This window comes from Acomys russatus, chromosome 19, assembly GCF_903995435.1.
Source record: "Acomys russatus chromosome 19, mAcoRus1.1, whole genome shotgun sequence".
In the NCBI taxonomy this organism is placed as follows: domain Eukaryota; kingdom Metazoa; phylum Chordata; class Mammalia; order Rodentia; family Muridae; genus Acomys; species Acomys russatus.
Window position 1 is genome coordinate 36,055,799 of NC_067155.1, and position 24,882 is coordinate 36,080,680.

General features: G+C 47.1%; 1 protein-coding gene across 1 annotated transcript in view; it reads left to right on the plus strand.

The window, feature by feature from the left end:
- The first annotated feature begins 2,815 nt into the window (after positions 1 to 2,815).
- Positions 2,816 to 24,882, plus strand: part of Gna12 (G protein subunit alpha 12) — a 75,506-nt gene continuing 53,439 nt past the window's right edge. Inside the window, exon 1 of the mRNA XM_051161133.1 lies at positions 2,816 to 3,118. Within this exon, the coding sequence (XP_051017090.1) occupies positions 2,816 to 3,118 (303 nt within the window). The remainder of the gene's footprint in view (positions 3,119 to 24,882) is intronic.

Genomic DNA, 24,882 nt, shown 5'->3' on the forward strand with positions numbered 1-24,882 from the left:
AGGGGAAGTGAGCCAATAAGCCGCATTGTTCCAGTCTCCCCTTCAAGCTCCTGCCTTGGGTTCCTGCCTAGGCCTCCAGGCGGGAGTCAACTATAACCTGTGAGCTGAAGCAAACCCTTTCCTCTCAGGCTACTTTCTCTCACAGTGTTTATCATGGCTACCGAAAAGCAAGTTAGACACCCGAGGACCTGACAACTCATTGCTTTAGCTGGGCTGATGGCCAGTAAGCTCCAGGGATCCGGCTATCTCCGCCTTGCCCTGCCCAGCACTGTGGGGTTAGGGCCACACACTATCACCCCTGATGTTTTACATAGGTTCTGGGGATCTGAACTCAGGGCTTTCTGCTTGCTCTGCCCTTTACTGAGCCATCTCTCTAGCCCTTGGATTCTATCATTACAGCTGCCCCATGCTTGCCTCTGTCCCAGCCCTGTAGAGAGAAGAGATGACGAGAGATAATGTATGGAGAAGTATCACAGCATGCCGTATAAATGCCAGGGGTAATTAAGAGTGCATGGATACATGTATTTATTCCAAGCACTTTAGTCTTAGTAGAAAATGTGAAGGATATGTCCAGAGCCCTCGTCTAAGTCCCAAATTAGAGACTGTCAACAGTATATCATTGCTCCCATAAAACACCACAATTTGTCACTTTTTTTAAAAAGTGAAGTGGTCCTTTAAAATAGTTGATGATTCTACAAACACTGACATCAAGCTGTTTATAAAGTTATAAATGTCTGGAACTTTTATTTTTCTTTGGCTTTTAGTTTTTCAAGACAGGGTTTACTCTGTGTAGCTTTGGCTGTCCTGGACTCACTTTGTAGACCAGGCTGGCCTCAAACTCACAGCGATCCCCCTGCCTCTGCCTCCCGAGTGCTGGGATTAAAGGCGTGTGCCACTGCCACCACCACCCGGCTGTGAATCACTTCTTAATTGTTTAGCTGGATAAGGAAGGCACTCGAGTCCACGGGTTCAGCTTTCCCCATTTTCTGTCTTAGAAACAGACCCTTAGGTGTAGTGATGCATGCCTGTGATCCTGGCACTTAGAAAGCACAAGCAGGAGGATTAGGAGTTCAAAGTCATCTTCAGCTAGTTTGAGGCCAGCCTGAGCTTTATGTGACCTGGCTTCAAAAAGTAAAAACATGGGCTGGGGAGTTGGCTCAGTGGGTAAAACATTTGCTTCGAAGGATGGAGGACCTATGTTCAGAGCCCTAGGGTCCACACAGAGCCAGATGCAGGAGCAAGCATCTGCAATCCAAGCATTCTTATGGCAAGATGGGAAGTGGAGACAGGAGAGCCTTCAGACTGTGAGCCAGCTAGCCTGGCATCAGCAGCGGCAAACCAGGTGGAAGGCAAGGCCAACACTAAAGGTTGTCTTCTGTTTGGAAGAAAAAATGGGATCTAGAACAGCTATGTTTATTGTTTATTTGTTTGTTTTTGTTTTGTTTAGACAGAGTCAGGCTATAAGCCAGATTGGCCTCAAATTCCTTATTTTCCTGTCTCAGCCTCTCGCAATACTGGGATCATATCACACAAGCCTGCCCTCCACTCCTAGCCTCTCTTTGAGACAAACTCTCACTCTGTAGCCAAGATGACCTGAAAGTTACTAAGTAGCCCTGGCTGCTTTTCAATCTTCTTGCTTTTGGCTCTCTGCCCCTCGAAGGCTGTAATGCTCACTATCCCATATCAACCTGCCTTTGAGTAATTATGACAAACACGTGTGTGTGTGTGTGTGTGTGTGTGTGTGCGCGCGCGCGCGCGCGCAAGCGGACGCACGTGCAGAGGCCAAGTGATTTCCAGATATCTTGCTCTACTGCCTCACCGCCTTAGTTTTTGAAACAGGTTGTCTCACTGAGGCTTAAGCTTACTGTTTGGGCTAGGTTAGCTGCCCAGCAAGTTCCTGGAATTGGTCTGTCTTAGCCTCTCCAATGCTGGGGTTACAGGCACAACTGGAAATTTGAACTCACGTCCTCACGCTGTTACAGCAAATGCCCTTTTCCACTCCCCTTAATCACTTTTTTAAAAAAAGAGCCTAGGGAGATCCATGCAACGTTTTGTTTTATTTTGGGCCCGTGCATCACTCAAAGGAGCATTTGTTTGAAGATTATGGCCTGCCCAGCTCCAATGTTTTGGGAAGGAAAACGGCTAAGCTTTCTCTGTAAACTTAAGAGCAGGCAGACTTCACCGATATTTCCCAACTTTGCTGCTAGGTCTTACCAGCTGCATAAGATAAAGGTCTCATAGACAGACCCAGCTGGGAATCAAGGGAGACAGTCACTCTGTACACCTGGCACTTCGGGCCACGCCCCGTTTCCACCAACTCCCAATCCCAAGCTTAGTCACTGTGATTGACAAACGCTTAGAGCACTTATTATTGGTCATGGCGAGGTGCAGCTCCGCCTAGCAGATGACCCCGCCTCCCTTTCATTCTGAAAGAAAGAAGCTCGCTCGGTCGTCCAATGAAAAGCTCCTTCACCACAAAGATCCCGCCTCTTTCGGCGCAGGCTCCGCCCCAAGGACCACTGGAGCGCCCGCCTCCTCGAAAGCACGCTCGTCCAATAAGAAAGCGCGCTTCACAAGATAGACGGCTTTTCAACCAATAAACGGATTCCTGCGCGACACCGCCCCGCCCTCCGCTCCTTCCCCTCCGCCCCTCAGCCGGCCGGGCGAGTGAGGGCCTCGGGGCGGCGGCGGCGGACGCGGCCTGAGGGAGCGGCGGGCGGGCGGGGCGGCGCCTGGCCCGGCAGGGCCGCGCCGGCTGAGGGGCGTCCATGGCACGCGGGCCCCGGCGGGGCGCGGCCGCGGCCTGAGGGCGGCCATGTCCGGGGTGGTGCGGACCCTCAGCCGCTGCCTGCTGCCGGCCGAGGCCGGAGCCCGCGAGCGCAGGGCGGGCGCGGCGCGCGACGCGGAGCGCGAGGCCCGACGGCGCAGCCGCGACATCGACGCGCTGCTGGCCCGCGAGCGGCGCGCGGTGCGGCGGCTGGTCAAGATCCTGCTGCTGGGCGCTGGCGAGAGCGGCAAGTCCACCTTCCTCAAGCAGATGCGCATCATCCACGGCCGCGAGTTCGACCAGAAGGCGCTGCTGGAGTTCCGCGACACCATCTTCGACAACATCCTTAAGGTGACGCGCGGCCCCGCCCCCACACACCTGGCCCAGGTGGGGCGCGGGACCCGCCCCCTTTGTCCTCCACGGACCCGCGCTCCTGCCACTGGGCGCCCCTCCCCTCCAGCAGAGACCTCAAGCCTTGCCTGCCAGGCGGGGTTACTCCGGTGACCCCCCCAGGGGCTCGATGTCTTTGCAAAGCATTTGGATGCTTGGGGACCGTGGGAATGCAAGCAGGACCACTCTCAGGGGGGCTTGGGTTTTGAGTAGGTTGTTAGGGCAGGACACGTGGATTGAGGGTCGCCAACTCTCCCAGTCCCTCCAGCAAGCCAAGTTTACAGAGTAGGTTGGAGGACATCAGCCCTTATTTTTATTTGTAAATGAGAATTGACCATTTTAGTCGTGTTTTCTTTTGGACACAGTGTCTCATATAGCCCAGCCTGGCTTTGAACTCAACTATGTAGCCGAGGATGACCTTGGCCTCCTGATCCTTAACCCCCTCCACTTCCTAAATCCGGGAATTATCGGGGAGGGGGGCACAGTGTCACCATACTTGGTTCATGCAGAGCTGAGGATTGAACCGAGGACTTCATGCGTGTTAGGCAGCACTTTACTAACTAAACTATGGCGCCAGTGTTTGTTTTGTATTTTAGAGTCAGGGCGTCATGAAGCCCAGGCTGGCCTTGCTATGTACGTAGCCAAGGATGACTTACGCTCCTTGTATACGTTGCCCCGTCTCCCCAGCGGCAGGATTACAGGCATGTGCCAGCCACACTTTGCTCTTTAAGCTTTTTAGTATGGAGATTTAACATATACACCAAGTTGGAGGAGATGTCAGAAGGAGCTGTGAGACACCCACCGTCCAGCTTTAAAACAAGGGCCAATGCCGTACCAATCTCGTCTATTCTTGACCCCTTGGTCTCCAAGCTAATTCTAGATGCATAATTGCTTTAGAAAGCATTTTGGTGTGTGTCACCAAGCGATAAGGCCTTGCTTTAAAAACATACGCACAGGACCGTTATGGAAGAAGAATAACAGCAGCAACAGAGATAGGACTGGGGATGTGCTTCAGTGGTAAAGTGCTTGTCCAGCATGCACAGCCCCAGCACAGCGAGACATAAAAACAAAGAGCCCCCTTAAGGCCTGCTCACTCGCTGTACTGCACTGTCCACATTTCCTTCATTGTTGCGTAGTTGTTTTCCGTGTTGGATCAGATGCACTACTCCTCATGTGCTTGTGAGCTCAGGGTCCTAGGCCTTGTGCCCTTATATTCGGTCCCATATATGTTAAAGAAGCAGTTGTGTTGATGGAGGCTAGGATCAGTGTCAGTACTGTGAGTCTGAAAGAAAGATCTGGAGAGCTGGGCCTGTGCCTCAGTTGGTAGACTGCTTAAGGCCCCAGGCTGAGTGCCAAATAAAGTGGCCAAGGTGGCATACTCCTGTAATTCCAGCACCGGCAGGGTAGAGGGACGTTCCAGGCTTAGCTACACAGAAAGGTTGAGGCTTTGTGAAACCTTGTCTCAAAACAGAAAGAAAGATGTAGAAAAGTGTAGAGGAGGGCACAGAGTGTCCTCTTCTTGATCATCCCTAGCTCCCCCGCCTTCCCCGCCCAATCTTTTGCGGGGAAGGATGTCCAAGGAAAGCTGTCCCGAGCAGGTAGAAGGGTTTGTCATGCCATAGAACCTACCTACAAGTCTCAATTTCACGGGGCCTGATGAGCTTTTAAATTAGCAAGGGGATGCAGAAGCCCATCTGGGCCATGTCTTTCGCTTCAGCCTTGAGGAACCTTGGTGTAGGGCGGTTGGGCTGGGATCCTGGGAGCCAGATTTCCGGGCCAACACTCCCACACTCAACATGTTTGTTACTAAATGTTTGATTTGAATACAAGTAGCTCCTTTGGACTCAAGATAGGAAGAAAATCATTTGAAGGATAAATCACACCCTTTTCACCTTTTAGAGCCTCAGGGCAGCTCAGGGCTCTTGCCAAGTGCTTCATAAACATTAAGACAGGCACCTTAAAAGCACAGGTACAGTTCAGAAATTCCCCACGTCGGGCAAGGGGGAAAATGCACTTGACTGTCACTGAAGGCCTGTTTTCCAGTCTCCTTCAAGGAGCCTGGTCTTATTTTTGCTGCTTTTCTGAACCCCATAACCAGGTAGGCTTAGAGGGCTCAATTTCTTTCAACTTGGGAGGCAGAAAAAATATTTAGAAACTTGGATCTCAAGGCTGCGTCAGTCTGTTAAGTGCGTTTTAGAGACGTCAGTTTTTCTTTCCTGCAATAGTCAGTGTTAACTTTTACTGGCCTCCTTAGCAACAGAAGCAAGACTTGTTAACAAGGATTCTGCTTGTTTGGTGTTATACGGTGCGTTTTTTAAAAACTGGGGTTTTTAAAAAAAGTAGTAATATAAAATTTTTAGTCCTTTACATTTTTATATACGTATAGAAATTTTAGACCCTGTCACTCTTTCCCATTCCCCTCCAAGTCCCGATGAGCCCCTTCTTCCCACAGGTTCCCCTTCTATTTCCATGCCATCTTTTTCTTCCCAACTTTTCTCCTCACTATCCCGTATTGAACAGTTTATCTGCTGTAACTAGTTAAAAGTTCATTTTTCAACTTTAGATCCTTCCCACTTCCAGGCCTCCTGTCTTGACCTGGCAGTACCAGTCATTTCTCCCACTTTTGTCATTTCCAGTATATTTTGTAGGAGCTAAGGAGATGGTTCAGTGGGTGAAAGCACTTGTTGTGCAAGCAGGGGTCTGAGTTCAAATCCCCAACCCCCATGCAAAAAGCTGGGCACAGCCTGTAAACCCCAGAAAGAGCAGACCATGTGTCCCCGGAGCTTGCTGGGCAGCCAGCCTGGCAAGAATGAGCTTCCAGGTCAGTGAGAGACCCTTTCTTAAGGCAGAAAATGATAGAAGAGCATACCTGATGGCCTGTCCCGGCCTCTGATGCACACCCACACACTCATGTGCATGCACCACACCCCCCACACATAATGTTCTATACATGGAATTCATGCAGAGTGTGATCTTTTGGAAGTGACTTCTATCAGAACATTTCTGTGGAGATCCCCACGTGGGCGGCTGCACGCGGCAGTGATTCCAACCTTAATGCTGAGCAGTGTGCCGCCTTTCTGTTCACCTGCTGAGTGTAGGCTCTTCCCACCTCCCCATCAGTACAAATAGGTCCTCTGCAAACGTTAATGGACATTCTTGTCGGTTAATTGGTTGATTGGTTAGTTGCAACACAGTCTTATGAAGCCTGGACTGGCCTCAATCTTACCATGTTCCTGAGGCTGGCATTGGACTGATCTTCCTGATTCTAAGTGCTGGGGTGACAGGTGTATTTCGTGTCCATGTCTATGCTTTCATGTGTCTGGGATGAATATTCAACAGTATAGTAACTGGGTCATACTGCAGTGAGGCATTGGTCTTTCTAAGAAGCTGCCTGGCTGTTTCCCAGAGGTTCTTTTGCACATGACAGTTTCTCTGCATCCCTGCCAGCATTAGGTGTTTTCACTGACTTCCTTCAGCTGTTCTTAGAGGTGTATGTTGTGTCTTCTTGCACTTTTAATGTGCATTTCCCCACTGCTTATGATGCTGAAAATCTTATTTCATTTGCCTCTCACCCTTTTTGGGGAAAAGCTTCTCTTTCTTTCTTTCTTTTTTTCTTTCTTTCTTTCTTTCTTCTTTCTTTCTCTTCCCTCTTCTAATTAGGTTCCTTGTGCTTTATTGTTGAGTGTGAGGAGCTCTTTACATATGCTGCATACTGGTCCTTTATCCCACATAAGGATTAAGCATGTGCTGTGTCCTTCCATTCTCTACACTGGATCTTTTGCAAAGGAAATATTGTAATTTCAGTAAAGTCCAGCTTATCCATTTTTCCTTTTATGGATCATGCACTTGCTATCATGTCTTCACTTTTTTGCTTGGCTGTAGATCCCAAAGATTTTTCTCTTAAGAGTTTTATAGTTTTACATCTTACATTTAAGTGTGTGGCTTAGATTGAAGTTGATTTTTCTTTTTTCTGCCTATGAATATCCACTGGTTTCAGAACTATTTGTTATTTTCCCATTGAACTGCTTTATGCCTTCGTAAGAACAATAATCAGTTGGTCTATTTATGTCTGAGTTTTCTGATCTGTTGCAGTGGTCTGTATATCTGTCCTTACGTTAGCATCACATGGTGGGTTTTTGTTTGTTGTGAGTTTTTTTGGTGTTTTTTGGTTTTTGTTTGTTTTTCAAGATAGGGTTTCTCTGTGTAATAGCCCTGGCTGTCCTGGAACTCTCTTTGTAGACCAGGCTAGCCTCAAACTCATAGAGATCCACCTGCCATCTGAGTGCTGGGATTAAAGGCATGTACTGCCATGCCCAGCTCACATGATGTCGATTACTGTAACTCTATATTTGAGTTTCAGTATTTCTCCCACATTACCTTTTTCCAGATTTTAGTTATTCCAGGGCCTGTGTCAGTCTTTTTCCTTTAAACAACTTTAAAACAAAACAAAAATGTGTATTCTCCTTCCTGAGTGTGAGTATACACCGGAGTGCAGTGCTCAGAGAAGCCAGAAGAGGAAGTTGGACCCCCTGGAGCTGAGGTTGCTGTGGTTGTGAGCCATCTGATGTGAGTTCTGGGAGCCTGAGGGTCCTCTGCAGGAGCAGTACATGCTCTTACTCCCTGAACCATCCCTCCAGCCCCCATGTAACTTTTACAAATGACCTCTGTCTATAAACACCTTATTGGGGAGTTGATACAATTACTTTAAACCAGAAGATGAACTTGGAAAGAGCCAACCTTAGGCCTGTGTTGACCAAGAGTACCCTCATTTAAGTCTGATTTTTTTTTTTCCACCAGCCTATTCTCTTCCCATAGATCCTAACCATATTCTGTGAAGTTTATACTCCAGAGCAGAGTTTTCCCCAAGGCAGTTATAAATGATCCTGTGCTTTTGCTTTCAGCCCCATGTTCACTGCTAATGATAGCAATGTGCCTGGTGTCTGTGCTTTGGTCTTGTGCTGTGGTTTTGCTGAGCACAGTGATTGTAAGAGCTTTCTAGTAGATCACTTGCCAATTTCTACACAGACTGTTGTGTTATCTGCAAGTAGAGATTGTTTTAGTTCCTTCTTCCTATGAGCGTGCCTGTGCACATATGGCAGCACCAATGGACTCGGTGTAGTGTTTAAAAAGAAGATGAGAAGTTGGGAAGGGTCTGGTGGGAGCATGGAGGTGGCTGTGTTCATATTTCATTATATACTTGTATAGAATTCTCAAGGAACAGATTTGTAAAAATTAAAAGTTGAGAGTAGTTCTGAAAGAAAAGAGGATGTCTTTAATTTCTTTTTCTTTGCCTATTGCAGTGGCTACAACTTTCAACACTGTGTCAAGTAAGAGCACTAAGAATTCTGATAGCCTTTGCTTCTTTACTGCTCCTGACAGTGTCTCTGTTGACTGATTTTTGTGTCTTTGTGTATAGGTGACTGCGCCTGTGTTCATAGAGGCCAGAGGTCAACCTTGAGTGTCATCCCTTGCTTTTTGACACAAGGTCTCTCACTGGCTTGGAGCTCACTGACTAAGCTAGGCTGGCTAGTTAGTAAGCTTGTCCCCTCCTCTCCACTGCGGGGGTTACATGTACAACACCCAGGCCGGCTTTTTTATGGCAGTTCTGGAACTCCAAGTCCTGTCTCATGTTTTTCTGTAAGCGTTCTACCAACTAAACCATCTCAACTGGATTGACTTTTTTTAACACCACACTCACACACACTTTCTTTTCTAGACAAGTGCTACTGCTGTGCCTCAATCCTAGCTCCTTTCTATTTTTTTTTAAACTCTTCTTATAGGGTTATTAGTTTTATTACTAATTTTTCCCTAACCAAAAATGATACACTTTTTTATATTATTGTTTTTTTTTTTTCCTTCTGTGATGGTCCAGTTTTTAATTTCATTTATTTCTGTTTATTTACTTGTTTTTGAGAAGGGAAAGAGGAGCCTCTTTATGTAGCCTAGGCTGGCCTTGAGCTAACCTGTGGCAGTTCTCATGCTTCAACCTCAGCTTCCTGAGTACTGAGATAGATGTGAGCCAGCACCACAGGGTTAATTCTGCTCTTTATATTTTTTTTCCTTCTATTTTAAATTTAATTTGTTCGCCCTTGCTCCTGGTTCAGACAGACAGACAGACAGACACCCCTGACCTGGGATTAGAGATGCGAGCCACCATGCTCTTTTCCTTTCTGAGTTTTCAGATAGCCTCTAACCAGACTGGCCTCAAACCAATAAGTGAGGCTGGCCTGGAGCTTGCACTCAATCCTTCTGCCTCCACCTTCTAAGCGCTGGGATTCTCCACCTTATCGAAGCATAGTCATTACTGTTGTTTCCATGTTATGAACTCCATGCTCGTAGTTGATGCATCCTGCTGTCTGCGGCTTCATCTCACCCTTAGCACAGCTGGGATTCTGGATGCACACCACTGAGTCTGCACCTGGCTTTTTAGACGGGTTGTGATGCTTGAACTTGGCTTTTCAGGTTGTCAGGCTTCTGAGCCAAGGGCCTTTACCACTTGTCCCAGCATCTCTTTTTCTTACATAGACGGTTCAAATGCTTTAAATCTCCCTCAATGCTGCCTCAGCTAGCTACACATCTTAAAATCTCTTTTGTTTTTATTCTGTCTTGTTTTTCTTTCATTTTGTTTTATATTTTGGCTCTCTTTGACTCATAAATTATTTATATGTGTGAGGTACTTTCCGACTGTTGTGTCTGTTGTTGAGTACTAGTTGTGTCCATTGTGGGCGGAGGACACATTATATGGTTCCTGTTCTTTTATATTTCTTGAAGCTTGTTTTACAGCCCGAGTCACAGTCTCATTAGCCTATGTTTTACGGTCCTTTCTGAATATTCTGTAGGCACTTGAGAATATGCATAAGCATCCAGGCGCACACCTGTAATCCCAGCACTCGGGGAAGCAGAGGCAGGTGGATCTCTGTGAGTTCGAGGCCAGCCTGGTCTACAAAGTCAATCCAGGACTGCCAAGGATAACACAGAGAAACCCTGTCTCAAAAAAACAAAAAACAAACAAACAAACAAACAAACAAAAAACCCAGTGATAAGTACAGTATCCTTACTGTACTTGCTGTCAGTGGGGTATTTAAGTTCCCAACTGTAATTGTGGATCTGTCTTGCCTGTAGCTCTGCCCATTTGCTTTGTGTATTTTGTGGTTCTGTTCTGTGGTACATATACACTTACAATTTGAAGCATGTTTCTACTGAATGTATGTGACCTTTGCATGAATTCAGGCTGTGAGGGAACTGTCTAGTGTCCTTGCACTGGAACCTTCTTCAGCAGCTATTGTCACAGCTCTTTCTAGTCCCAATTCCATGATGTCTGCTCGCACCATCCTTGCACTTTTCGTGTGTGTGTGTGTGTGTGTGTGTGTGTGGTATGAGCACAGACATATGTATGCTGTGGCACAAGTGTGGGTGGTGGTCAGAGGACAGTTTGTAGGAGTCTATTGTCTTCTACTGTGAGACCTAGGAATTGAACTCAGGTCCTCAGCACTTGCCCACTGAGCCATCTCACTTGTTTCTTTAAAAAGGATCTCCATATGTAACACAGGCCAGTGGCTAAGTTGTGACTCCTCCTTCCTCAGTTTCCCAGGCACTGAGATTACAGGCTTGTTGTACCACAACCAGTATATGTGGTACTGAGGATCGAACCCAGGCCTTCAATATTCTAGGCACATACTCTACCAACTGAGCCCTCTTGCCCTTCATTCCGAAAGGCTCTCCCCTCCCCAGCTTTAGAATTCATATTTACACTTAGGATTTACTTTGAGACAGCATCTCATATAACGTGGTCTGTCCTCGAACTTGTTATGCAACAAAGGATAACCTTGACTTATGATCTTCCTGCCATCATCTCCCTGGTGCTGGGATTACAGGCATGCACTAACACATCCAGTTTATGTCGTCCTGGTGATGGAACCCAGGGAGGTCCTCTGTCAACTGAGCTACATCCCTAGCTGGACACTTTCAGTACTCAGAAAATGTGCTGTATTGTGCCTCCCCCACCCTTGACTTCGGAGGAGAAGTTCCTGCCATGTGGATTGGTGTTCCTCTTCAGTGCTTTATTTTTCTCCAGCTACTTTTACGGCTTTCTTTTTCTTCATCTTCAGTAGCCACAAAATTAATTGTGATTTACCTCAACATAGATTTCTCTGTGTTTATCCTATTTAGGGCTTGCTCATCTTCCTAAGTCTGGACATTTATGTGTTTTGCCAGGTTTTAGCAACGGGGGTGGAATGGGGGCGGTGGGTCTTTCAGCAGCATTGTGTCAAATACTTTTTTATCCATGCACTTTTTCTTCTTAATGTGAGGCTGTGTTGACAGAGCTGCCCACTTCTTTTTGTTGTTTTGCTTTGTTTCTTGTTTTCCCGGACTTGGGACTGAGCTGAATGCCACCCTCTGGCTTGGCAGCACTGCACACTCAGCTGTTGCTCCAGCTGCACTTTTGTTCTTGACCTCTGAGTCTTGTTTCCTTGTCAAATGGGTAACACCAGCCCAGCCCCCACCTCCTGCATCTTTGGTCCTGTATGAGAGCCCTGACACTACCCAGTGGACAAATGGAAGCATCCCTGCCAGGCACAGGGTGGGACACTAGATCTCTTTGTGGCCCTGCCACCTCTCTCTGCCGGGCCACTTGGAACATACCTGCCTCCTGGTTCCTTGGGGCAGGAATATAGGGGAAATTAGTTCCCTCTCCACTCTGCCGATCCACTTATTGCTTTGATTTACCATAAATGATCCCAGTAAGACTGCCAGGTCCATTCTTTCTCTAAGCTTGAAGATGATACTCTCTTGATTCCCAGCTGGGGATCCTTTGGCGCACATATATCTGTGTTTTGGAAAGCATGTAATAGAATGGCCTCCACACCGAAGCCCATCTTGGGGTCATGTGACAGTGTTTCCATCCTTTGATCTGTGTGTAATTGTTCAGTGTTAAGACCATTGTTAATTATTGAACTTCATGTACAGTTAGAAGGCAATAATCTGTTTGGAGGGTCTCTGTTATTTCGTGTAATTCCATCTACAAAATTGTATCAGTGTCTCATTTAACTCCTTCAGCTGAGACCTGCCCTACATGTGTATGCAGTGCTTTGGTCACTTCTGGAAATTGGATTATTTGAGTGGGTGGTCCCATGTTGAGCTAAAGTAAAATAATTAAATTCAGAATGTTTAGGGCTGAAGAGATGGCTCAGCAGTTAAGAGTACTTCCCACTCCTCCAAGGGACAGGAATTGAATTCCCAGCACCCACGTCAAGTGGCTCCAGCTCAAGTGATCCACTTATTCTGGTCTCCTTGGGAAACTGCACACACATGTAACACACACACACACAGAGAAATAAAAAAAAAATTATTTTTTTTTTGTTGTTGTTGTTATTTTGAGATGGGATTTCTCTGTGTAACAGCTCTGGCTGTCCTGGAACTTGAACTCATGGAGATCACCTGCCTCTGCCTCCCAAGTGCTGGGATTAAAGGCATGCGCCACCACCGCCCAGCTAAAATTAATTTTTTAAAATCTTATTTAAGTTCAGAATGTGTAGAGCACTGTACTGGGTACTTGTAGGGGAGAGACACTTCATGAATACCAATTATTCTCAGCCTTGGGCATCTGTTGTGCTGCAAAGACATTGCACAAATAACTAAGGTATGATTGTCTACCACACTAAATGCCACTGTGGAGGCAGAGAAGTGACTCAGTGGGAGAAGGGAAGATGAACCCTTGCAGAAGCGTCTGAGAGGCCTTGTCCATGAAGTGTGAATGCACCAGCTTTTGAAGACTAGAAGATTCCAGCAGGTAGAGAAGCAGGATACACAGGCAAGAGCCATTTGGGCTCATACAACAGGGAGCCCATAACAGGGAGTTATGGAGACAGGCAGCACAGGTGCGAGCTGAGCTTCGTCATCTAAAGGAGTGGTTAAAATGTGGTGGTTTGCTAGGAAACTACAGTCATAATGAAAGCCCACACACAAGCATGTAGTTTCAAGGGTACCTATGCACTGCAAATTAAAAACTTTTATTGTAAACTAGAAAGATGATGTTCAAATTGGGGTTTTTGAGAATTGAAGCCTAGCTCAAGTTTAAAGTGATTAACACAAGCATAAGGACCTGAGTTCAGCTCTCGCAGTTCCCACATAAAAAGCTAGGCGCAGCAGTACAAGCCTGTCACTCCAGCAGTGGTGGAGTTACCAGAGACATGCTGGCCAGCCCTGGGTGCCGGCACAGTGAGATCCACGTTCAGTGAGGAGACCTGTCTCCAGAACTTAGGTGGAGAACAATAGAAGACAACTAGTGTCTGCTTTTAGCCTGCATGTGTGTACACGCAGGCAAGTGTACCTGCACACACATGTATACACATGCAGGCACCCCTCCCACACACATATAACAACCCAAAAGAATTGGTTGCGTTTTGTTAGTTAGAACTTGAGGTTAAGGAGCCTGGGACTGTGGTGATACCTTCATTGCCTGCTTGTGTTTTCAACTCCTGGCCTCTGATAGTCCCTGTTTCTTGGGCTCAGAAGCCCTGCTTGGGGCTCAGCGCCTCCCATAGTGGGTGGGCTGGCACGGGTGCTAAGGCGAAGTCAGCTTCCTGGGTCTGGAGCACACTTGGGTTTTTACTGCCTTGTTGGCAAATTGCACTTGAGTAAGCAGATTTTCTCTTACACTTGGACACATGTGGTTGGTTCTTTTGAAACGCCCAAAAACAAAAGCATCTTTTTCATCAGTCAGGAGAGAAAAAGCCAGCAAGATCTTTGTGCCTACCAAATGAGAATCAGAGCCCCCAGATTCCCAGTTACTTGTGTGAGAGGAGCCCTTCATCATCTGTCAGGTGCCATTTGGACCAGTGCTGCACCTGGTGCTGGCAAATGTTCAGGGTCAACTCATATAGCAATTTTGATATGGCAAAGCCAAGAATGGGCCAAGGAGCCCATCACTCACAGACAAAAATAGAAAGTTTATCTAGAGCTGTAATCACAGGTGATTGTCAAAGGAACTCCTGTAGTGGCCTGATGTTCTCTTACTACCTGAAGTGCAATGCCATTCCTAAGGATAGGCTGGCTGCATCCAGACAGAAGGAGCAGAGCCTTTGAGGCTCAGCTGATGCCCATCTGTGAGCTCACCTGTCAGGAGGCAAAGGCAGGAGAGTCACTGCAAGCTTGTAGCAACTGGTATGTGTGGTAAGGACAACATAGAGAGACCCTCCCTAAGGAAACCAAGCGGCTTCATGCCTGAGTTTGGTCCCCAGAACCCATGTAAAGGTCAAAAGAGAAAACCAACTTCACAGATGTGCCTGCATATACATGTCGAGTGCATGTGCATGTGTGCGCACACACACATAATAAGTAAAAGCAAGGTTTAAAAAGGAAAACCAAAAGAGCTGCAGTGGGCTGTCAAAGCTCTCACTTAGTATCACCTGATTCAGTTGTAGGGTAAGCAAAGCAGGAATAATTATTGCTGGCCTGTGTGATAGTCTCTCTGTGTGCTTCGTTTGACAATTAAGACAACTATCTTGCCGGGCATGGTGGCACACGCCTTCAATCCCAGCACTTGAGAAGCAGAGGCAGATAGATCACTGTGAGTTCGAGGCCAGCCTGGTCTACAAAGCAAGTCTAGGACAGCCAGGTCTACACAGAGAAACCCTGTCTCCAACAAACAAACAAAAAAGACATCTATCATGGGGTGTAGAAATGACTCAGTGTGAAGAGCACTTGCTGCTGCTGCAGAGGACCCATGTTCAGTTTCCAGCACCCACATGGTGGCTCCTAAGTGCCTGTAACTCTAGTTCTAGGGCATCTGACACCCTTTTCTGGCCTCTGGAAACATGTGCATGTACTTGGCGTACATACATACACATGAAATTAAATAAGACATCTGTTTTGGGGCATAGAATGTGGTTGAGTAAAAAATAGGGGCTTAGCATGCTCGAGGCCCTGGGTTTGATTTCCAGCACCATTCACACGTCTGTCCAAATAAGTGTTTAGCTTTGTCCTGGTGCACTGACATATTTTTCACTCTGCATTAGTATGTCTATTGGAGCAGCTGCTTCTGCATGGGTTCCTTGAGCTAGTCTAAAACTTAAGCTTTGGATACACAAGATACACAACACCCATAGGGCAATGCCGCATAGTCCTTCTCTTGGGACAGCTTTTGAGGAGCAGTCAGGAGTTACAAATGTCCAGGAGAGGTATTGTCCCTGACCCCTGCTTTATACAGCTTCAGAGGCCTGGTAGATGGCAGCTTTCTCTGGATGCTGGCATTTATCTTACCATCTCACCTGTGCACCATTTGGCCCTATAGAGTGAGACTGCCGCAGCCAAGGCCATGGTAATGGTCATCACTGGTGCTAGCCCATGCTCTTGCAGGTGACAGAGGGTTCCAAGCAGCTACTGAAACCAGTTGAGCAGAATTGTGTGTGGAAGAGCATGCAGTTGCAGAGAGTGCATTAATGGGAAGTGTCATGACTGTGTCTGCTAGGAATGAACCAGTCATCAGTGTCTGTTTGGGGCAGAAGAGGGGTCAGATGGTTTCCAAGGCTGCAGGAAGACCTGCTCCATCCCTCAGACCCAGTCAGAGCCATGCCCTGTGCCTGGTCCTTGGGCTTATCTTTTAGGTGGCTTATCTCTGGGGACTAGGAAGATGGGGGGCAGGGCAGAGCAGGAGACAGAATATCACTCACTGGTCAAGAGACTGGAAAAATGCAAGCCAGGAGAGCTTGCCTGGCTTTAGGCCACTCCATCCTTCTAACGGGTGTCTGATGAGATTAGTTGACTAATCCTGCACTGTGCTGGGGCCAGTGATTCAGACAGATGGGAAATATCAGTCAGGGCCAGGGTTAAGGTGGGCACACCTACACAGCCTTGGAGAGCACAAAGAGACACAAATTACATGAATTGTTAAGGTGAAACCCTGCTCATCTTTGTGGACAGGATGCCCAGAGCTCTGAGAGAAAGACCCATTAGCCCAGAAAGGATGTTATTACCTCTCAGGCCCCTCCCTTGAAAGGAATGCTTTCAGCCCAGCAGGGCAGTACACTCCTGTAATCCCAGCACTCAAGAGGCTGAGGCAGGAGATGCCCAAAGTCAAACTCAGCCTGCCCTACAGAGTGATACCCTATCTCAAAGAAAGAAACCACACAAAACAGGGCTGGAGAAATGGGCTCAATCAGAGGAATTCTGGAAGACCACAGTTTGAGCCCTAGAACCCCTGTTAAAAAGCTGTGTGTCTAGTAGTGCTTGTCTGTGACCCCAGCATGGGGAAACAAAAGCAGAAACCTGGAGCTCAAAAAGAAGGGAGACAGCACCTGTGGACCAATTCCTGAGGTTGTCCTCTGACACATGTGCACACACGTCCTCTCCCCTCAATACAAATGAAACTATTTCAAAGGTGAGCTTTTGAAAGCTTTTCTATCCCTGTTATAATAGGATTTTCAGTTTGCACTCAAAGACAGTGGGAAGTGTCATGACTGTCTGCTACAGATGAACAATTCTTACCTCCCACAAGATAGCCAGTTACTGTATTTTTCATGGCTACTTAAATGCTTTTTCATGGAAAAACATGAATTTCCTGGGGGGGGGGGTGATTTTCATTTTTTTAAAAAAATCATAATACTACTGTGGGGAAGATTGTCCCAGGATCCTAATGACTTGATGAGGTGAGAAGCTCTTTTAATGTTAAGTCCAGGGTGTTAACACCCATTTGTCCTAGGACTTGTAGAGACAGGAAAATAAGAAAGTCACTCTTATCTTCAGCTACAAACCAAATTTGAGGCCAGCCTGGTCTACTTAATCCTAGCACTGGGAGATAGAGACTGGTGGAGCTCTGGGAGTTCAAGTCCAGGACCACATAGTGAATCTGTCTCAAAACAACAAAAACAGAGAAGAGAGATGGAGGGAGGGCCTGAGGAAGACTTAAACATGGTGTGGAGTGTCTAGAAAGAAAAACTCCCTGGGAGCTTTGTCAGAATGGAGAAATGGAGAGCTGGTCACTTCCCTCCTTATCAGTACAGATTTAGTGGGACTGTAAAGTACTGAGATAGTTTTTGAGCAAACATGGCAGGACTGTCAGCAGCTAGTTAGAGCAGGTGTCTCATTAAAAGTAATCATCTGGGGAAGCTGAGTCGGCAAGTCCCTAAGTCTCGCTGTGAGCCAGACACTGCCATGGCTGCAGATGGCCAAGGCCGTCTGCCTAAGAACAGACAACCTCTGTGCCAGCGTGCTCTGTGTTCCTCTCTCAGCACCTTAACTGTCACTCTATTGAGCCTCCAAGTGATGCTATTTGGGTAGGCTGGAGTTTCAAAAGGACAAGATCTTCATCTTCTAGCCTCAGCCATAGTGATCCTTGGACCTTCTCCCAGTGCCTGTCAGCCCATGTGCCAAGGAAGGAGGGATGGCCAGCTAGGCTGGGGAGTTTGGGAGAACAAATGGACAGACTGGGCTCAGCAGGCCTGCTATCAGAGCACACATCCCCTTTCCTTGATACTGAGGGCTGTGAGGTCCTTGCCTGTGTCTGTTGGCCTGCTCTAGTGAGTGAGTGAGTCTACTTGCCCTCAAGCCAAGCTCTTGGGAACTCAACATTTTGATCTCAATTTGCCTGGTCATACTTTTTTCCTTTTTTATTTTTTGTTGTTTTGAGACAGGGTCTCACTATGTAGCTCAGGCTGACCTTGAACTCATGGTCCTCCTGTCTCAGCCTCCCAAGTGCTGGATTTGCAGGTATGTGCCAACCGCACCAAGTCATGAGTCTTATTTTGAGTCCAGAATCCAATAGTGAAGACTGGTGTGAATATGAATGCTGTAAGTAGGGTAGAGGCAAGATTCTAGCACCAGAATTGGAAGAAGAAGGAGGAGGAGGAGAACAACAACAACCAGAGGGAAAGACACAAAATGAGGGTGGGCTTCTAAACAAGTTTTGTCTTCTGAGCGTGCTAGCTAATGAGTTCCAGTCTGAGAGAAGCAGACCTAGGAATCTGAAACTTTGGAACTTTGGCCAGAGAAGGGGGCTAGGTCTCCAGATTCCTGGCTGCCCCTGCAGGTAAACATGAGTCCTAGAGCCCTAAGCAGGATGGAGAACAGAGTTCAGCCCAGCAGTCAGCTTTCTTCACCTCCTACCTCAGCCATGGGCTTGCAAACCATGCAAACCATCCATCAACCCTAACTCTGAGTCTGGAAGCAAGAAAGAAGAATGCATAATGACCTAGACACTTCTGAGAAGTGGGTCAATGGAGAGCTAAGAGTGGGAACACAAAAGGACATGGCCAGGTATGGCTGCACATGCCTGAGATCCATAGTGGGATGGAGAGCTTGTGGGCAGCTTGGGCTACAGTATGAGGTCAAGGATAGTCTGGGCAACTCAGAGTGTGTCTCAAAAATAAAAAACCAAGGGTCGGGGAAGAGATGGCTCAGAGGTTAAGAGCACTTGCTGCTCTTCCAGAGGACTGAGTTCTGGTCACAGCACCACACTAGGTAGCTTACTGACACCTATAGCTCTAGTGCCAAGGGATCTGACACCCGCTTCTGGCCTCTACAGGGACACATGTGGCAGATATACACCGATACAGATAAACTAAATGTAAATAAAAACTGAATTTGAACTGGAGGTAAAATGTAGAGTGTTTCCTAGCATATATAATGCCCTAGGTTCAAGCCAAGGGAGGGAGGATGAGAGACAGGAGGCAGAGACTTGTCAGGTGCCAAAACCAAAAGCCTAAAAGAGGGAAATGGAGAAGGCAAAAGACTGAAAATTGAGTCTGGGGGAGAGGGGGAGGCAAACTGGAACAAAAGTAGATTGCCCAGGACATTCTTTATTGCATGAGAACACAATGCACGAGAACACAAGATAGCATGAAACAATGGCACAAGATAAAGCAAGGATTGCAGTGCTAATGAGAAGAGTTAGAGTGCTGATAAGGGGGAGGGGGGGATCTAACAGGTGAGAAACAGGAAGCAGCAAGGAGAGACAATTGAAGAATAAATTAACAGGGGCTGTGGCAGTGTCCCCTGGCTTGCAGGGTTGGTGGTTGCAGTACATCTGGATTCCTGCAGCTGCCTCCTGTGAGCAAACCTGACATCAGGGCCCAGAGAAGGCTTGTGGCTTTCCTTCCCATTATGTCCCAGAGGGAGTGGGTTCTAGGACCGCCTCTTTCCCCTGCCATCTTTCTACTAGGCTCTCCATGTGGCCTTCTGTTCTCATGCTGTCTTCCCTTGTACCTCTTCATGGTGAACAGGCCATCTCAACATGGGCATGTCTACAAAGGAAGGGCCTACTTGAGCAGAGAACATTGTGTTCCTTTGACCACCTGTTGAACTGAGGTCCTCAAGAGCAGGATTATTTGGGGCTTTGGGTTGGTTGGTTTTTGGTTTTTTGAGGCAGGGCTTCTCTGTGTAGCATTGGCTGGCCTCAAACTCACAGAGATCCGCCTTGCCTCTGCCTCCCCAAGTGCTGGGATTACAGGCATGTGCTGCCACCACTACCCAGCTTGTTTTTGGTTCTATAATCTCTGTGTGTGTGTGTGTGTGTGTGTGTGTGTGTGTGTGTGTGTGTGTATGCGCACATTCATAGGCAAGTATGAGCATGTGTGTACATGCATGTGGGGGTTAGATATCAGCCTCATGTGTCAGTCCCCAATTTCCACCTTGTTTGGAACAGAGTGCACTCCAGGCTGCTGGTCCAGGAGCTGCCTAGTTCAGAGTCCTGGGATTCAGACACATGCCCAGTATGTGGGTCTGCAGAATTGAACTCAGGTCTTCATGCTTACACAGCAAACACTTTTACACACTGAGCCATCTCTCCAAGCAGGAACAATTTATCAGTTACTGTTTTGTTTTGTTTTGTTTTAATGTATATTTTTTATATGAGTGTCTGCACATGCATGTGCATGCCTGCAGAGGCAAGAAGGTGTCATTGGTTCCCCTGGAGCTAGAGTTACTGGTTGTCTTGAGTTGCCTGCTGTGGGTGCTAGGAATCTGGAAGTGTAGCAGGAGCTCCTGCACAGCTGCACCAGGCGTACCAGGCCGTGCTGGCCTTGACACCATGAAGGTGTTTGGTTGAACAGTTCTCAACCCCTCCTTTTGCATAAGTCCTTTATCAGTGGTGGCAGCCCATGATTACTGGAGAGAGGCAAGACAGTGCTTATATTTCATGTTTCAGATAGGAAAACAGAGTCTCTAGACCCTAGCGAAATGTGACTGCCTGCTGGGCTGTTGGAAAGGTGGTTACAGTACCATGAGCTTGTCTAGTAGGAGAAGCAGGAACACTGGCTACCCACGAGCGCACCACTCAAGCCTGCTGTGGGAGGATAAATGCTCACACCTGTCAAGATCACCTCCTCACACTACTGCCCTTGCACACACTCACCTTCTCACTGGCAAATCAGTTCACACTCACCTCATGCTGGCACACTCACCATCTGGCTTACTGCCCACTTGTAACTCATGCTAGCACCCATATGCTCACAGGAACCACTTCATACTGGCACATGCTCACCTTGTCATGCACACACACTCACACCAACACTCACATATTAACACAATAGTGCAAGTACTAAGATCCTGTCTTAAAACAAACATATATGTCTACTTCTATGATTAAAAATTGTGTATGTGTTAGCTCTAAGATCTATTTTTCATAGTAAATGCTATTTTAGATATTGCTGTGTGGCTGCCTTACTGTGGAATCCCTAGGAAGATAGTCTTCCCCTAGCGACTGACGCTTTTGTTCCGGTCTGCTCCTCTGCAGTTGCCCAGAAACTTTGATTTTGAACTGTAGGTGTTTTAACTTAATTTCTGGTTAGAATCCTGCGCTAGAATTTTTGTCATCTTGACTATTTTCAGAATGTGTAAATATTTGCCAAGCAAACCACAGCATCTTCAGCATTTTCTTTTTAATTGGAAACTTGTTTTAATTCTTGGTGACTTGCCTGAGTTCCCATCCTCCCCGTCCCTGTGACCCTTCTGTTTGTTATGCTTGCTGGGCCAGTTCTGAGGTACCCTTAGGAGCTAAAGTCCACGGTTTACATTAGGGTCCACTCTCTGTGTCATGTGGTTCTGTGAATGTTGGCAAATGTATCATGCAGTAATTTCACTGGCCCAAGTCCCCTCTGTCCTCCTTCGTCCCTCCCTGGCTGCTGGCCACTCTTCATTGCCTCCATCTTTCACCTTCTCCAGAGTGGCTTAAATGTGAGTCACAGCCTCTGTAGATTTAGCCTGTCGCACTTGGCAGTGTGCAGCTGGGGTTCTCTGGATTTCTTATGTGGCCTTGCTTGTTTAAAAAAAAGTCTTGATATTCCCCAAGTCTGGACAATCATGAACCAAACTGCTACAAACACTTGAGAGCAGGTTTTATAGTACACACCAGCGTTGAGTCCATTTTGTTAAGGAACAGTCTTGAGTGTTTTGCATTCCCAAGGACTGAAGAGTGCCTGTTGGTCCACATTTGTGCCTACATTTAGTGTGGTCAGTGCTTTGGATTTAGGTGTGCCAAAAGGTGTGTAGCGCCAGCTCATTTGCTGAGGGGTTTGGGGTTTTGTTTGTTTGAGGCTGTTGTTTTCTTCAGTGCTGGGAGTATATGCATGAGGCACCACAGTACTTCACTCATCTCATGGCCAAATAATATCCCATTGTGTAGGTGTACACGGTGTGTGTCTATCAGTTAATGGACATTTGGGGTTCTTGCCACTTTTCCCCCCACTTTTTGATTAGTACAGACAAGGCTTCTCTGAGCATTCACGTGTGGACATATGCCTTGTGTAAACTAGTCTTTATTCATTGGATGTGTATGATGTTAGCTTCCGTTGCTATAAAAACATCTTAACTAAATACACTTGGAAAGAAATGGTTAGATTTGGCCCAGAGCTTTGGAAGTCTCAGCTCATAGTTGGTTGGCCATACCATATGTAGGCCCCAATGAGTCAACCTGTCAGATAAGGAGGGGGAGGAAGGAGAGCCCATATCTCACTTTGGGGGCACACCGCCAGTGTGCTAAAAGTTCTGCCATCTCCCATCAGCACTTCTGTCTGGGTCTGGTCTTTAGGGGCTCAAACCTAAGACTGGGATCGTCAGAACAGGTGGTAACCCTGTGGCTGATGATCTGATGAGCTACCAGGCTGCTTCCCAAATCATAGGTTAAAGAAGCTCCTCGTGGGGCTGGAGAGATGGCTCAGTGGTTAAGAGCGCCACCTGCTCTTCCAGAGGTCCTGAGTTCAATTCCCAGCAACCACATGGTGGTTCACAACTATCTGTAATGTGATATAATGCCCTCTTCCAGCCTACAGGTGTACATGCAGGCAGATCACTGTCTACATAATAAATAAATAAATAATCTTAAAAAAAAAAAAAAAAAAAAAGGAGGAGGAGGAGGAGGAGAAGCAGCAGCTCCTCGCTTCATGTATGCTCCAGTCCCAGGAGGCCCTGTTTTTCCTCCAGGCCCTGGGCCAACACTTGTTATTGCCTGGTTTTTTAGTGTAGCCATTGTGGGTCTGATTTGCATTTCCCTTGTGGTGTTGAGGTCTTTCCATATGTTTATTCTCTGTGTTCTGCCTTTAAGAACATCTTATTCTTTAGTTGGTTATTTTTGCTCGGAATGGGTATTCACCCTAGGGCTTCCCCACATGCTAGTCAAGCACACTGAGCTAAGTCCCATCCCAAAACTTATTTTTGACTTATCATTTGCTTCTTTAATTTCCTAATACCTAGGTGGTGACTCATCCTGTTTTCTTAATGGCCCTTATGTATATATGAAAGGAGGGAAGGAGGGACCTATAGCAATTTGGAACAGTCACATATCAAAGACTTAGAAGTATGCAGTAATTTAAAAGTGTTACATTGTCATTACTTTAAGAAAACGTTGGGAATGTACAACTGGAGTCAGAACCCTCTACAGACTTAACCTTTTCAGCTGTGTACATTGCCTTCTCCACAGCCACCATCTGAGGGGGCTGGTGTCCTCTACACACCTGACCTCAGAAGTCTTCTCAGATCTTCACGAGGCTGTTTCCTGCCAAAGAAACTACAGTGGGGCCTTTCTCTCCCCGACCCGATCTACTTATTTTCTTTTGGGGTTTTTTGTGGTGATTGGGGTTGTTTTTGTTTGTTTTGTTTTGTTTTTTGAGATAGGATCTATAGCTTAGTTTGGCTTGGAACTCATGCTCCTCCTGTGGCAGCCTCTAGAATTTGTGGGTGGGGGTTGCACATGTGTGGTACTAGAGGTGCCATCAGGTGTTGCAGTCACAGGCCTCTCACTGCTCTTGGTATTCACTCTGGTGAGCCTGGCTAGCCAGTGAGCCCCTGGGATCCTCCTTCCCTAGCGCTGGGATCTCAGGCATGCGTAGCACAGCTTTTCCTTATTTTTTACATGAGTTCTTGGGGCTCAAATGCAGGTCCTGTGTTTTCAGTGAAAGCCCCTTAGTGAGCCAGTTTCCCAGCCCTGCACCCAGTCTTTAGCGAGGCAGAACTGACCACACTACTTACGTTGTCCATCAGTACAAGGCACTCCTCTTCCCCGCTAGGTCCTCCTGTCTATTGCCTATGCTTTCTCCACTTCTAAGCATCATCAAATCCAGTGCAGCCACTCTTTGGGGGGGAAGCAGAGAACTTCCTGTTCTTGATACACTGCTTGGGTGGGGCTTACACACCCCCCTGACTTCCCTTCTTGTTCCCTTCACCCTCTCTGCCTCGCAGCGGCTGACCTGGTCAATGAGAGCTACAGTCTTCCTTCTCTCTAGCTGCTGTGTAGTAGTGGTAGGGAACCCTGGCAAGGGACCAGAGGGGAAAGAGAGGGAGTCCCTTCTTCTTTCAGTATTGTTTGTTGTGGTTCCCTCACCTCCCGCTCACCAGTCTGTGTGTGTCTTTGCTTTCTCATGGGTACCAGAAGGATTTAGAGTTAGACTGCTATAAGCTGTCTTCTGAGGGCAGCATCATGAGCAGAGGTGATCATGAAGATTCATGTACCACCCGGGGCAGGTTCTGGGTCCAGTCAGCCTCAGCCGGGCATCTCTCCTGAGCCAGAGGGGATGGAGCCTCCTTACTGCATTTTGCAGACAGTGGTGCTTGAGGGATCTTGTGTTGCTGTGCCACAGTCTCAGGGCAGTCTTGTTCTCGTGCAGACTGTACTTCAGTCAGCAGGAACAGACTCTGGGAGTCTGAAGTTCTCCAAGTTCACAGTTGGTATTTATGCCACTTGATTCCAATTGAACAAAGATGCTTGGGCTTAAAAACCTGCAACAAGCTAACTGAATGTCAGGATAAAATGACAACATAATAGGAACCACCTCCTTGGTCCCAAACTATTTAATCAGCAGGTATTTAGCAAACACTTACTTGTGTGTAGATGCTCACACATCCCTGGAACAAAAAAGAAAACAAGCCAGACAGATGAAAACCTGTAATCCTGAACCCAGGCAGGAGGCTGAGGCAGGAGGATTACAAGTTCCAGGAGAGTCTGGAATACACAGTAAGACTCTGTCTCAAATAGGGAATGGAGGTAAGGAAGTGCAGAAAACTATAAAAGAGCCAACCCAGGGAGTGTGAAGGTAGAGGTGTCACTGCTTAGGAGACATCTGAGCAGCTGAAGGTAAGGAACTTGCTGTCATTGCAGGGCTGGGATCCCGTAAACAGAAAGACATTATGGGCAGCTTAGGGTGAGATGGCTGCAACTTCCATGGGCCTTGCAGGCCATTGGGAACTTGGTCTCAGCAGAGGAGTGCTACCTTGAAGTTTGTTCTGGCAGCTGACCCTGG